Genomic DNA, 14,657 nt, shown 5'->3' on the forward strand with positions numbered 1-14,657 from the left:
TGTACAATTCCTCTTTGTTATCATTTTTAACATGAATTTGCTTGCTTCTTTGTTAATAGCCCAAGACATGGAGAACATGAGTGATGATGATGGTTGGGAATTTGTGAACCTTGGAGATCAGCAAAGTTTTGGTATTAAAACTGCAGGACTGGAAGAAAAGTCAACTGCTTGTCAGATGCTGGTAATTATAATGTTTACTGAACTTTGTTTTACAACTTCTCATAATGAATAAATATAATGTATATGTATATATTTCATTATGTATATACTTATGTATATTATGTATATATATTTCATAGGAGTGCTTTTCATGGATGCTGAAGAAGTTATTTTGAAGAGCCAGGAATGTATTCTTTAATAAATAAAATATAGAAACCTTTAGACCCAACATTTCCACTTATGGATTTCCATCCTAAAGAAATGTGGATAAAACCTTTCATTACCAGTGCTGTTTTTAATAACAACAACAACAGAAATGAATAGCCCAAATAACTATTGTTAGGAAGATGATCAGTAATTACTGTGCCCTGGAGTATTACACAGCCATTACAAAGCTACCTGAGGGGGAAGGATTTTTGCCTGTTTTGTGTTTAGTGTATAGTAGTGGCTAAGGAATATTTTTGAATGAACAGAAATCTGCTCACAGTATTAAAGATAAAGTTGGTATGATTTCATTGTATTAAAAAAGATAGACATGGTAGGAAAATCAAAATGTTTACAGTGATTATTTTGTGTGGTATTATGGGGTCTATGTATGTTCTCTTTGAGTTTCCTTTTTTAAACCTTCATGAACATGTGTTGTAGATAGCGAGAGTTTTTTGTTGTTTTTTTTTTTTTTACAAATAGAATTAAGAGATTTTGGTAACAACATTGTAAATCAACTAAACTTCAATGAAAAAGTATTTTAAAAAGAGAGTATGGTACATTACAAATCTAGCAGTTAAGTAAGCCTAAATAAAAGTTAATGGCTTAAATTTTATTTTGTATTAGTAAAGTATTGTGTTTTCTAATTAATTTAAACATATTTCTTGAACTTATTCTTATCAGTACTTAATTGCCTATAATTTATAAACAATTTGGATTTTCTGTAGTATCGCTCAACTTGAGAACAAATATAAATGTAACATCTTCTACAGAATTACCAACTCTTTTCATGTAGTGAAAGATAATAAAGAAACAATTATTTTAAGACAATTTTTTCTGTTTCACTGTTGAAGTGATTTTTTTAAAATTCAGAATAGCATAAGCCTGTTTGCTGCAGATTTACAGAAGTGATGTGCTGTGATTACATTTTCAGGTTTTGGGTTTTTTTTTAATTTTAGGTTGCCTTAATTAAGTGGCATCTTTTGTTTGAAGTATTTTCAGAGTGCTGAAACTTTTGCTAAATTTTCCCCCCCACAAAATAAGAATATGAAGTATTCCCCCCTTCGAATGACAATATATACTACAGTCGTTTCATGGTCCTTTCCCATTTTACAATTCCCTTTAGTTAAAAGATTAATTTCACAGTCCTGCATACAGCTCTAAATGTAGTTAGCTCTAGTTAGGATATAACATTCTGTGGTCCTCATGGTTTTGCAGTTTGTTAATAAATATTAATACATCAAAATTAACATGGGTCTTGTTTTCTCTTCAAATACTTTGGTTTCAGGTTTGCTATGCTAAGGAATTAAAAGAAGGCTTTGTGGAGTACACGGAACAGGTTGTGAAACTCATGGTCCCTCTACTGAAATTTTATTTCCATGATGATATCCTATAATTTTTGAACAGAAAACATTTCTAGATTTACTTAAATTGTAGGCTGTTGAAGTATTAGACTTTGTGCTAACCAAAGTAAGTGTACATCACCAGTATTCTGTTTGCACTGACAGTGGTTTCAAGTTATAAACTTGGTTCTTTGCAAGTGCCTTTGTTTCACTTGTGCCGAAAACATGAAAAAGAAAATGTCAACTATCCTCTAGTTGACAGTTCTCTGTGGAGCACTGAAGAGCTTTAAGGATTGTTATTTTATTAGCAAATGTTTATGGTTGTGTATAATTGCTGCTTTTCCCGATTATCTTTTGGTGATGTTAAGCAAGACCTTTTAACAAGTTAGAGACCAACTTATAGTACTTAACTTTCTATATAGCACTTAACTTTCTATATAGCTCATTTCAAATGTGGATAATACCTCTGGGGAGAAATGTCTCTTGGTAAATCTGTGTGAAAGTTTTCCTCCTCAATGTAATGGTAGTTGTAATTAATATGTATAGGTAGGTTTTTATGCCATTTCGTGCACACACACACACTTTCGTAAATGGGTTAAAAAAAATGACAGCCCAATGGAATGGTAGAGCCTGGACCCAAACCCAGATCTGTCTGGCTCCAGAGCCCCTTTGCTGTAGTTCTTCGTGCAGTATCCTGCAGCGGCATCCTTTACAGAAGATGGCTTTTGCCCAGCAGACTTCCCATAATGCCTGAAGACAGAGCAGAATTATTTTTAAGAGGAAGTCTCAAGACCTTATTTTAGAAATGGTGTTAGATAGGGAGAGGCAACTCATCTTTATCGAAAACTGAAGAGGCTGATTCAGGAAGAGATCCTCAGTAGTTTTCTTTAGTAAAGTCATTGCTTCAGTTGCATTTGTTAGAAACATGCATTACCTCAAATTTGGGGATAGGTACATTCTGAGACATACTGTGAGAGTCCCAGGTCCTTCCTCAGTCATTTTTATGTTTAGGGGTTACATCTGAGCCTTCATTCCTGTTACATTGTAGGTGACGGAAAGACAGGAGGTATGTCTTGGGGACAGGGAGACTTCTGTTTTTATACACAGGTTATATTTAACACAAGCTCTTGGAGAGCAGTCTTAGATGAACAGAAGTTGCCTAGCACGCCACAGTCTTGAGGATAGTGATTACACTAAATGTAATCTAAGGATAGTGAGTACGTTTCCTTAACAATAAAACGTGTTCGAGTGGCAGCAGCAGAATCCATGCCTCTTCTCCTGGAATGTGCAAGAGTTCGTGGTCCTGAGTATCTCACACAGATGTGGCATTTTATGTGTGACGCTCTAATCAAGGCCATTGGCACAGAACCAGATTCAGATGTCCTCTCAGAAATAATGCACTCTTTTGCAAAGGTAAATATTTTCCTCTTCAAGAATATGTATAAGATTGTGTGTCCATTTATTAGTCTTGCTAAATAAATGGGGGGATTTTTTTTTATGCTGTAACAGAAAATTTTCTTTTTCTACCAAAAATGTTTAATATTTTGGTGCTTTCACTCTTTTTGTTTTTCTTTCTTTTCGAGAGTAGCTCTTCTTGTATTCTGGTCTTCATTAGTTTCCATCATCATTACCTGGTAATCCAACTACAGAAACTTGGCTGTCATCATCCAAGTCATGTCTAGTTTCTGTCCTCTTCTCTCTCCCCTAAATTCCCTTCTGTTTTTGCCGTATCTCTTCTTTTTGCTATTGAAATAGCTTCACTTGGTCTATTCCGGAAGCCATTCCTTCTTTTCCTCATAGTTCATTCGCCTTTCCTCAAGCATTAACTTGCTCTTTGAGTCACTCCCCTTCCCATATTCTTGGTCATCTCCATTGCTCACAGCTCCATAGCTTGCTCCGCAGTTTGGTTTAAAAATTCTTTATTTGTCCCCATTTACACTCCTGAAGTTCAGATTTTCTTTTATTTTTCCAAAGAACGCATGCTTCCATGTCTTTGCCTGTATCATTCCCTCCACCTGTAACACAAGCGTAGCCTTTCTCCAGTGCCATCTTTGTACAGAGTACGCATGTGGTAACTGAGCCCCTTAGAAGCTGGTCTTTTCCATCTTTGAATCCACAGCATCCACCATAATTCCTGGCACTTAAGACGTGCTCAGGACATGTTTAAAGGAAAAATATTTTTTAAATTCTTCTCTTTAAAATAGTGGTATGGTAGCAAATACAAACCAAGTGGATTTACTCATTTAATCATTAATTTTCCAGGGTACTGAGTTATGTTAATTTTTCTCACACCACCATCTGATTTTTTTTTTTTTAATTTATTTTATTTATTTATTTTTGGCTGCGTTGGGTCATTGTTGCTGCGCACAGGCTTTCTCTAGTTGCGGCGAGTGGGGACTACTCTTCATTGCGGTACGCGGGCTTCTCATTGTGGTGGCTTCTCTTGTTGCGGAGCACGGGCTCTAGGCGCACGGGCTTCAGTAGCTGTGGCTCGCGGGCTCTAGAGCACAGGCTCAGTAGTGGTGGCACATGGGCTTAGTTGCTCCGTGGCATGTGGGATCTTCCCGGACCAGGGCTCGAACCCGGTCCCCTGTATTGGCAGGTGGATTCTTAACCACTGTGCCACCAGGGAAGTCCCTCCACCTGATTCTTAATGGAGTTTAACTTTTGACTCCAAAAACACTTAAACCTTATGAGTTGCTTTCTTTCCTCAACCTCGTTTTAGTGCATTGAAGTCATGGGAGATGGATGCCTTAATAATGAACACTTTGAAGAGTTGGGAGGTATATTGAAAGCTAAACTTGAAGAACATTTTAAAAATCAAGAATTGCGGCAAGGTAAGTTTTCCATGCTTTTATTTCTGAATGTAATCCTTGACCATTTTGGCGACCATTTAAAGACATTTATTTGGGTGTGTTTTAGTTAAAAGACAAGATGAAGACTATGATGAACAGGTGGAAGAATCACTACAAGATGAGGTAAATTATTCCATTTAGAACTTAATTTACACGACCATTTGCATCTGGAAGATAATGCTTAAGTTTCTGATTTATCTGACTTCTCATAAGATGTACTTCTTATTAATCTTTAGTAGAAAAATCTGACATGTATTTCATTTATTAATTTAGAGAATAAGTAATTTGAAATTAGCTGATTTGTGTTTTGGATGCTTTGTGTGCATTTTGTTGCAATGACCTCACATATGAAAGCACTTGGGAGTTCACCTCGTTTTTTCTTCTACACTCTCACAACAATCATGTATATTTGGTGGTGCTTTCACCATTTTAAAGATAGTGAACTCAAACTCAGATGTTAAATGACTGCCTACAGCCTCACTGTTGACAATCTCATGCTTAAGGCCAGATCTTTATGTAACACCAGCTGTCCCTCCACTGGACCACAGAATTGTGCACATTTCCCCATAAATAATATACATGCAGTGGTTGACATAATTCTTCACATTGTTACTCAGTTCTGTCACCATCAAACCACTTGATGCCATCAAACATGTTTCAGCTGTGTGTTTAGGGTCTGTCATGTGGCATGTGGCCGTCTGGGGGACCGGTGCTGACACGTGCAGGTCATCCCAGTCCTCTGCAGGGTGCTCGCATGCTGACGCACACGTTGCTCCCAGGGATGTAAATAACTGGCCCCACCATCCTGCTCCAAAACCAGAAACGTTCTTGCAGAAGACAAAAAAATAGTAAAGTAAAATCACTCTTGTTTCAGATCTTTGAGATTTGGGTTAATTTTTCAACCATATATTTTAAATATATTCCAAGAAAAGTATTTGCAGTAAGTGCAATACTTACCACACTCCTTCCTTTCTTTCCATAGCCAGACAAGAGACATCACTGGGGTAACCTCAGTCTCTGGACTCTTGCTATGCCCTTAAGAAAATGAAGAGAAATTTAATTTTGTACTTTTCTTATGTTTTTTATAATAAATGTTACTGTTAATAATAGTGGGGATACTTTTTAAATACATATGGGTATGTATGTGTTTGTTTTTTTTAGGATGATAATGATGTTTATATTCTGACCAAAGTGTCAGACATTTTACACTCAATATTCAGTAGCTACAAGGAAAAAGTGTTACCATGGTTTGAACAGCTGCTTCCGTTAATTGTCAACCTAATTGTAAGTGTTACCTCTTTTTGACAATTATTTTAGATAGTTGACCTGGAAATCTTTCCTTACAGCATTTGAAAACTTACACTTTCAAGTCAGAATGGATCGTAGAAATCATGGTTTCCACTGTACCTCTTTAATTTACCAAGTTTATTGCATTGCCCTGGATATTTTCTCCATCAGTATATGCTTGAAGTTTACTGATTAGGTTTTCCATAGTTCAGTTAATTTATAATACAGTCTGAAGGCATAGAACTGATTTATTATTATTTCAGATTATCTATACCCTGCTGAATTAACAAATGGAAACAAAATGGTTGCAAGTTTTTGTTTTTCAGTAGACCCTAGAAAATTCCGTTTTGATCCTTATTATATACCACCAGCAATCATAGATTCTGGATGATAGCCTTATATGTTCAATTTTAAAAATGTATTATAAATTATAAGCAATCATCAGATATTTATGGGTTTTTTTGGCTTTCAATTTTGTGTTTTATGAGATTTAGTACTGCAGTATCTTTTTTTAAATGATTTAGGCACATATGACATCCTGTTGAATCAGTACTATAAAGTTAAATCTTTGCAGCTTTTACTGTTGTTGTGTTTTTTAAATACAGCATTGCTGTTATCTGTTTTGTAAAGTAAATGTATATACATAGCTGCTGCTGTCAGTTCTTCCTGATACTTGGTAATGTCAGATTGTGGAATTCTGTAACAAATCACCCAAGTCTTTTAAACCTATACTTTATTAAATCTATGTAGTAATTTGAGGGCTGTTATTCACAAGAACTGATTGTTGCTATGTTGTTTTTCATTACCTATATCAGGAATATCCATGTAAGATGACAGCCTATAGTGAATAAGTGTTTCTTTATGATCTTTTTTTGTTGTTGTTCCATTAGTTCATGTCTTTTATTAACTAATACACAGTGACTTGTCTTCTGATTTGTTGAAACAATAGGTCAGACAACATTTGCCACAGTAATGTCTGTCAAAGTGGCTGGCCATAAAAACTCCAGCACCACATTCATCTGAATAGTCAAAGCTTAAAAGAGTATCTCTTTTGTAGTGTCTACATAGACCGTGGCCAGATAGACAGTGGGGCTTGTGCATCTTTGATGATGTCATAGAACACTGTAGTCCAGCCTCATTTAAATATGCAGAATATTTCATAAGGCCAATGCTCCAATACACATGTGACAGCAGCCCAGAAGTCAGGCAAGCAGCTGCGTATGGCCTGGGAGTCATGGCACAGTACGGCGGAGACAACTATCGTCCTTTTTGTACAGGTACTTCTGTTACGCTATGTGCGTCTCATCCCAGGCGTCCCTGTTATCCCTGCCTTGCTTCCCCCCGCACACCGCCCGCCCCCGCAAACATACGCTGCTTCGTTCTCTTCTCCTTTTTCAGACACCTCACTGTAGCACTTAGGAGTTCACCACCCTGTTCTCATAGAAATGGAAGTGAGACCTGGGTGGAGACAGAGCCTCCTCGCCCCAGTCCCAGGGTGCAGTCCGTCTGGGCCTTGGAGGGTGTACTTTCAAAACCTACTGGGGTCCCTGTAAGTTCAGCGCAGGAATATAGCGGGGCGGCTTTCAGAAGCTGCAGTACACCGAGGTGATGAGGAGGGTGAATCTGGAGGCTGCTGACCTATTGGGGCCGGTAGACGAGTGGAGTGCAGGTGCTCTGAGCACGCCAGGGCGCCTCCCTTTCCCCGTGGCTGGCTCTGCAGTCACAAAAACAGACATTTCTTACACTTGAACATTGCCTCACTATAATTCATAAGTGGACCAAAGATAAGAAATATTTATGGGCATTTGCATGAAAATGTGAGACTTTAAATGACTTTTTTTCAAATGCTTTTTTAGAAGCACTTCCACTACTGGTAAGAGTTATTCAGTCTGCTGATTCTAAGACCAAAGAAAATATCAATGCTACGGAGAACTGCATCTCGGCAGTAGGGAAAATTATGAAGTTCAAGCCTGATTGTGTGAACGTTGAAGAAGTCCTCCCACATTGGCTGTCTTGGCTTCCACTACATGAGGATAAAGAAGAAGCTGTTCAGACTTTCAACTATCTTTGCGACCTGATTGAAAGGTAAGAAATGGGGCAGGTTAGGCCTTATTTCCTTCCCTTCCCGTGACGCGGTGCTTCCTGTGCACAGCTTCCAGGTGTGTAGGTTATAATAGTGCCGTCTTTATAAATCAGGCTAAGAAGCCGTATCACAGTTAAGAGTGCCGTATAAGCACATCTAGTTTTGAGTTATTCTTTATGGAACTCAGTTCAACAGATCATTATAGAATGTGATGTTCAAGGAAGGTTCTGTTCTGTCTCCCACCCCACTCATTCATTCATCCATTCATCCATTCACTCACTAGCTTTACTGAGGTATAATTGACATACCATTCATTAGTAGAATGGGATCAAAGAACATTGTTAGTACTATTATTTGACCCTCTGAAATACTAGTGTTTCTCTTTGGATTGAAAAATCAGTGGTATAAGGGAAATATACCAGACGGGCAGTCAGGATCTGGCCCCAGACCTCTGTCATTAATAGTGTTATTTTGTGCCTGTGAGTATAGCTAAGAATTGCAACAACCTTGGAGGTTATAGAAGCTATCAAATCAAAGCCGTGTTCATTGGTGGTCTGTTTTTCTAAGTCCAAGTTCCCCTAGGTACTGGATCCGGGCTCTGGCACTATTAATTACTCCTTTTAGTTCATAAATAAATCCAAGGGCTACAACCACTCATCTCCTGGAGTTTGTAGAAACAGGCCAATGGCTATATTCCTTCATGCCTGTTTACATTCTTGCTCACACAAATACTGGGAGTCTTCACAGGGAGGACATCACCATTAAGGAACGTAACAGCCATCCTGGAGACTCCTTACCTGCTCCTGCCTCTGAAGTGACCAGTTCTCCATCATGCTATTTAATCTTCTCCCTTGGAAATGACTACTCTGGAATTTTCTTAATGAAAAAGACTGGAATTCTAATTAGATTCACTGTTAGGTTTCTTTCCATCAAACTTGACTGGAGCTTATTTCCCGGCTTACATTTAGAATGCCTGTATTATCTTTTTGAACTTCAGATTTATTTTAGAAACCATTTTGCAGTGTCTAAATAAAATTTGTGTTAAGGAACTGTTCTTAGTAATATCTTGGGGTTTTTTTAACATATGTGTATATACATATATATGTATATATATAAAATTTACATGGGAAGAAACTGAAAAGCTAATAAGTAAAATTAGCTGGTTTTCCTCCTACTGAATTTAAAGGCAGTTGATTTTAGTGAGTGCATAATCATTGTATAAAGACCTAATAACAAAATTCAGTGTTGGGGGAAAGGTGTAGAAAAGTATGAGTGCTTGAGTGATTTCCTATTATAATTTTCATTTACAGTGGTTTTCTTCTCTTTCTTTTTTCAGCAATCACCCAATCGTTCTTGGCCCTAACAATACCAATCTGCCCAAAATATTCAGTATAATTGCAGAAGGAGAAATGCATGAGGCAATTAAACATGAAGATCCCTGTGCCAAACGTCTGGCTAATGTAGTTCGCCAAGTACAGGTAAGCTGGTTTGGTTAAACTGGGGAAGAAGAACTAAAAACGTTACTTGGTTTTGGCTTTTTTTTTCATATTCTTCTCTATTTAGAGGAAGGAAATAGAAATCCAACTAGCTAAGGAAATTTCATTTTTATATTCTCTTGTCATCAAGCCTCAAATGGATTATACTTATTATAATCTACCCATATATTCTCATTATTTATTAAAACTAAAACCTTTGTCTTAAGTCTGAGACTAGCACATACTCATTATGTAGAAGTTTTTCTGCATATCTGTGAAGAAAAAAAGATGAGATTTTAATAGTAATAAAACTGTCAGCTACCAATGACTTTTCCTACCTAAATTCATGTGTATAGATTACTTGAATGTGTCACCTAAAGCTAAAGTGTAGCTTTATCAATGCAAAAATGAGAAAACTTACTGTAAATGAAATAAACTTTATAGAAATGAAAAGATTTCTTGCTTTTGCAATGATGTTCATGAGGCTAATCTACTGGAAAGAAGGTATTTTGGCATTATTTCAGTCTACCTAATGATGATTATTAAAATATTTCCCAGTGACCATTTTCGCCGAATCTAAATGTGTGACAATGTTCTTTCCCTAGACGTCTGGAGGACTGTGGAGTGAGTGCGTAGCGCAGCTTAGTCCCGAGCAGCAGGCAGCCGTACAGGAGCTCCTGAACTCTGCCTGAAGGGCCTTAATGTCACCACCAGAGAACTCACTCCAAATAAACGTTTACCCTTTTGTTTAGGTTTCTTTGTTTTGTTTTTGAGCAAAAGAGAACGGTAGAGTTGTGTGTAGGCCATTCTTCTGCAAAGCCACAACAGCAGGAAGAGAAGCCCTGGGTTTCAGGATGGTGTTTAAGTGGATTTCTTCCACACCACTGAGGAAGTCCCATGAGCCCTGCAGTAGCACTGAAGAGTATTTTTCTATTGGTATAACCCACCCATGTGAAGGTGAAAGGGAAATAAAATTAAGTTTTCTCACTAGATATAAGGAGATGTAAGACAAAAACAGCTTTAAGATCAGTTCCTCAGCATTAGCTGTGTGTTAAAACAAGTTGCTGTACATCTAGTGTTAATTCTATTAATTGGAGTGTGAGTCTTTCTGTACAGTAGAAAGAAGCCTTTTACCCAGCAAACTAGTAGATCCAAAAATTGAAAAAAAGCTGAAGACAAAAACAACAAGCATGAAGATGTTATTTTATGTCACTTTCGATTCTTTTCCCCGAAAGGCTTATGCAGTGACTCAGTTTGGAAAGCTTTTCAGCTTCCAGCCCTTGAATGTGAAGTGTCGTTGGCATGTCTGGCAGTAGTCTCATTCACTCCTCAATAAACAACGTTGAAATACGAAAGAAGTTTGTGTAAAAATTTAGTACTGTCTGGCTTTGATTCATTTAATGTTTTTAATATAAGAATAATCTAGTATTTTTTAAAGTAATAAGGATGGCTCTGAATTTTGTTCCCCCCTGATATTTTCCTTGTGCAATTCAAAGTTAAAAGCATCTAGTTTTTACCATCTTCCACTTTAATTTAAGCTAAGTTATGATACACCTACTCTGTTCACATTTGGTGTGCAAACTTCAGTCGTTTTAAAGCTAGCATTGTTCCTGTTAGAAAAAAAGATTTGGCTTAGTATTTTTATTGCAAATTGTAATTGCTATGGAACCACACGCAACTTTTAAACTTTTAATTTTATGATAAGTATTATGGCTAAAATTATTTACTGATAAATTCAGTAAAATGTGTGAATGTGTTTTTCTTTATGTATTAACCTCATAGCAGTAAATGACTTGCTGTTGTTTCTTTAAATAATTTTTCTAAGAGGTCTTATTAGATTTCTGTTGAAACTCCAGTGTTAACATTTTTATAGTTTGTACTGAATTTAACCGTGATACAAAAATGAATTTTATGCCTAGATCAGAATTTAAAATTAAAGGTTTTTTCTTTAAATGATTTGCATTACTTTATTAAAACTAAATCTGAAATGGAATGGAAAGTAGAATAAATTATATTAAGGTGGTTTGGTTGGGGGCAAATACCCCTCACATACATTTTGTTTCCGGCCCAGAAGCTTTGGTATCTCGCAGGACAAACGCCACGTTGAGTGACTTCTCTAGTAAGATCATTGCTTTCAGTGGGTACCTGTGTGACTCTCAGCGTGTGTGGGGAAATCTGAAGCTACTTTATATCCTGTCTTCCTGTCGGAGTAAAAATGTGGTAGTTCAACCCCTCTGTACTTTCTGAGATAGAATGCTGTTTGGAAAGCCCATTCGTGTACTGATGCCAAACAACTGGAGCAATTCAGGTTTGCTTTTTTTAAATTTATTACACTACTTAAAACGTTAAAAATGTGGTGTGCTCACCTAAGTTGAGATGGAAGTATGGTCAGAAGATGGGTACCTGGTTTTCGGAGAGTCTAGTGTTTGCAGAGCACTGTCCTAAGCACTTATGGCATGTGGTAGAGAACCTCGTAGCTTCAAGTTTAAACATCAGTGGGGAAAGTAGGAAGATGTACCCATCAGAGGGGTCTAAGGTCCCTGAAAGAATCAATTGCAGACTGACTACATCTTTTCTGGATAGAAGTAGGAAAACAAGTAATTGGACTTGAATCAAGTTAATCAGGAAGGTCAGTTTTAAAGACTTGATGTGACATGATCCTGAAACTCATAACTGATTGTAACACAAACTAACAATTCTTTGGAATTATCTGGGGCGACATTTTTAATACCTCATTTGGTCTATACAAGATGAAAATTCATGTTTTTTTCCTTTTGTACCAAATTTAGTGGCCTAGTGGCCTTGCATGTCAGCCAGTAATTATATATTTATGAGTCCGAGCTATTTCTGGAGGAAAAAATCGTGTGTGGCCCTTACATTTTCTGGATATTTTGTAACATAGAGGGTTAAGTTATGTGCACAAGTGTCAGAAGTTTTTAGCATAACTCATTTGGAATATTTTTTTAACGCTAAATCTAAAGAAAAGCAAAATTGTCTTAAAGCTAGTTTGACATTTCTGTAATGAGAGGCAACTTTATCGTAATTCTGTAGCTGTAGTTTGACTAACAAAACCATCAGTAAATGCATAAGCAAGTAAACATTCTCCATGTACCTGGTCTCATAACAGCTAGCGCTAAATGATTTACTTAGTAATTAGTACTGCTTCATTCTGCCTACGAGTATTGCATCAAACAGTCTGACTCTGAGCTTGTTCCATGGAAATCACTTTGTTCCTCTTATCCCTCTGCCTCAAAGGAGTCATAGCCAAAATCTGCCATCTTTCATTTTCTTAGTCCCAGAAGTATGAAGGTTTAGAAGAAAGTGAATTACCTGCAAGGAGTGGGCTTGGATTATTACTTCCAACACTTGAACTTCTGACCAGGTGACGGGGAGGTGGGCGGTTAACTCTAAAACCATCCTGGACTGACTCTCTCCCCCCACTTTTTTTTTTTTCTCACACAATCTGTAATCCTGACAGTCATTTGCTAGACAATATTTGGGCATATTATATTTTCTATGTATGTTGTATATTTGAGTGGATGAACGCAAACACTTTGAAGATAAATTATAGCTCAGTTATTCATTTCTAAGAAATGAACCCCAAAGCAGTGTGATAAGTTCTTATCACTTAAAAGAACTTAAAAATTAAGTTCTTATGTAAAACTCCACAAAGTAATGTTTTTTTTTAAAATTCCAGTTAGAGTAGCAGAATATAATTCTGAAATGTGTGTCGGTGATTCCTTGTATGGTTCTTGATCTTACACATGTCTGTCCTCTTAACTAGCATTCAGATTGTAATGGAAATCAAGTCCAGTGGACTTGTGGACAAGTCCATTTGCTATAGATTAAAAATTAGTTCCCCTGCTTCTCTTAGAGGTTTTGTAACAAATAGGTACAAAGTGTAAGTTTTGAATTACAACCTGACAGCATTCCTGCGGTCTTAAGGTACATGGTGAAAGATGGTGCTGTTGAATGGTTAAGAGCAGGGGTCAGCAAACTTCTTCTGTAAAGGACTGGATGTTAAGTATTTTAGGCTTTGCAGCCCCTAGGATCTTCATCACAACCACTTAGCTGCTTTTTTAGACAATACTCAACAAACGGGTGTGGCTGTGTCCCAGGAGACTACAGAGACAGGCTGGCACCTGATTAAAACCTTTGCTCGGGTTCCAAAACCTCACTGTACACATTCTGACACTTTGGACAGGTTAACCTCTGTACCTCAGTTGCCTTCTCTTTAAAAATGGGAATAATAATAGTACCCACATTATAGAGGATTTAAATGAATTTAGAAGTCAGGCATGGTGTTAGCTGTCATCACTTAAGTTCTCTTAATTTTTCAAAATCAAGTATTTTTTTTTTTTTTGCAAATTCTCTGAAGAGCCTCGGTGTTGAGAGGAAGCCTAGGAAGTTGTGAAAACTATCAGCAGCTTTGCCGAGGCTGCGGAGTTGTACCACGAGTGTAAGTGGCCGATGGAAACGCAGTTTTACTTGCTCAGCACCAAGGGACTGGTGTCGGAAGATCCTCATCTGCACGTGGCCTGGCCCCTAAATGCACCCATTACCTCATCTGCACCACGACCTGAAAAAGAAGCAGTTTGTCCCTGACCGGGGAAGAAGTTCCCGTTGGACTCACTGTGAGCGCTGGGTGGCTCTGTCCACCAGACTCAGGGTCACCAGGGACGCGTCCTCACGGTGACTGGCAGGAGGAGGTCCCTGTGGCGGCCATCCAGGGGGAGGAGGAGCACTGGGGAGTCTGGACCCTTTGCAAGCCCCTCAGCCTCTCTGTGCCTCCGTCCTCACTTGTAAAGCAGTCCATCAGCAGTACCTCCCGCACAGGGCAGCTGTGAGGTTTGAGGTGATGATATCCATGAAGCCCCTAGATCAGTGCCTGGCAGTGTCAGTTCGCTTTTGTGAGTACACGCGTTTGAAGAGACGGAATTAAGTTTGGTTTACAACTGATTAACAACGTCATAAAATACTCCATGGACAATGGGTGCAGTACTTATACCCAGCAAGACAGATACTCCGGTCAAGAATTTTATTGAATGAAGCTATGTAACAAAAACTGATGGCTTGAGGGCAAAGGCTGAGCAAAACGCACGGGCGGTCTGCCTTCACGTAGGGACACATCAGAATTTCAGAGCAATGAAAGTAGAGGGTGTGGAGTGTGTAATAGAAGAAATCAGGGAAACAGCATTCATCAGTGCAAATAGGATGTGTATCCAGTGGCCGCAATCTAGTCATTCTAGCA

General features: G+C 37.9%; 1 protein-coding gene across 3 annotated transcripts in view; it reads left to right on the forward strand.

Moving 5' to 3' along the window:
* Window positions 1-10,764, forward strand: part of IPO5 (importin 5) — a 40,663-nt gene extending 29,899 nt beyond the window's left edge. The window contains exons 17-26 of one of the 3 annotated variants that reach the window (XM_082366085.1): window positions 60-181; window positions 1,652-1,748; window positions 2,947-3,119; window positions 4,432-4,543; window positions 4,629-4,684; window positions 5,723-5,845; window positions 6,906-7,125; window positions 7,705-7,933; window positions 9,268-9,409; window positions 10,642-10,764. In XM_082366085.1, the coding sequence (XP_082222211.1) occupies window positions 60-181; window positions 1,652-1,748; window positions 2,947-3,119; window positions 4,432-4,543; window positions 4,629-4,684; window positions 5,723-5,845; window positions 6,906-7,125; window positions 7,705-7,933; window positions 9,268-9,409; window positions 10,642-10,722 (1,355 nt within the window). In that variant the 3' untranslated portion in view covers window positions 10,723-10,764. Of the gene's footprint in view, window positions 1-59; window positions 182-1,651; window positions 1,749-2,946; window positions 3,120-4,431; window positions 4,544-4,628; window positions 4,685-5,722; window positions 5,846-6,797; window positions 7,126-7,704; window positions 7,934-9,267; window positions 9,410-10,011; window positions 10,158-10,641 lie in introns of those variants that run through there. The other 2 variants (XM_082366084.1, XM_082366086.1) reach the window with 2 other exon arrangements.
* Window positions 10,765-14,657: the final 3,893 nt, after the last annotated feature.

This window comes from Balaenoptera borealis (assembly GCF_965194805.1).
Source record: "Balaenoptera borealis genome assembly, chromosome: 18".
Classification (NCBI taxonomy): domain Eukaryota; kingdom Metazoa; phylum Chordata; class Mammalia; order Artiodactyla; family Balaenopteridae; genus Balaenoptera; species Balaenoptera borealis.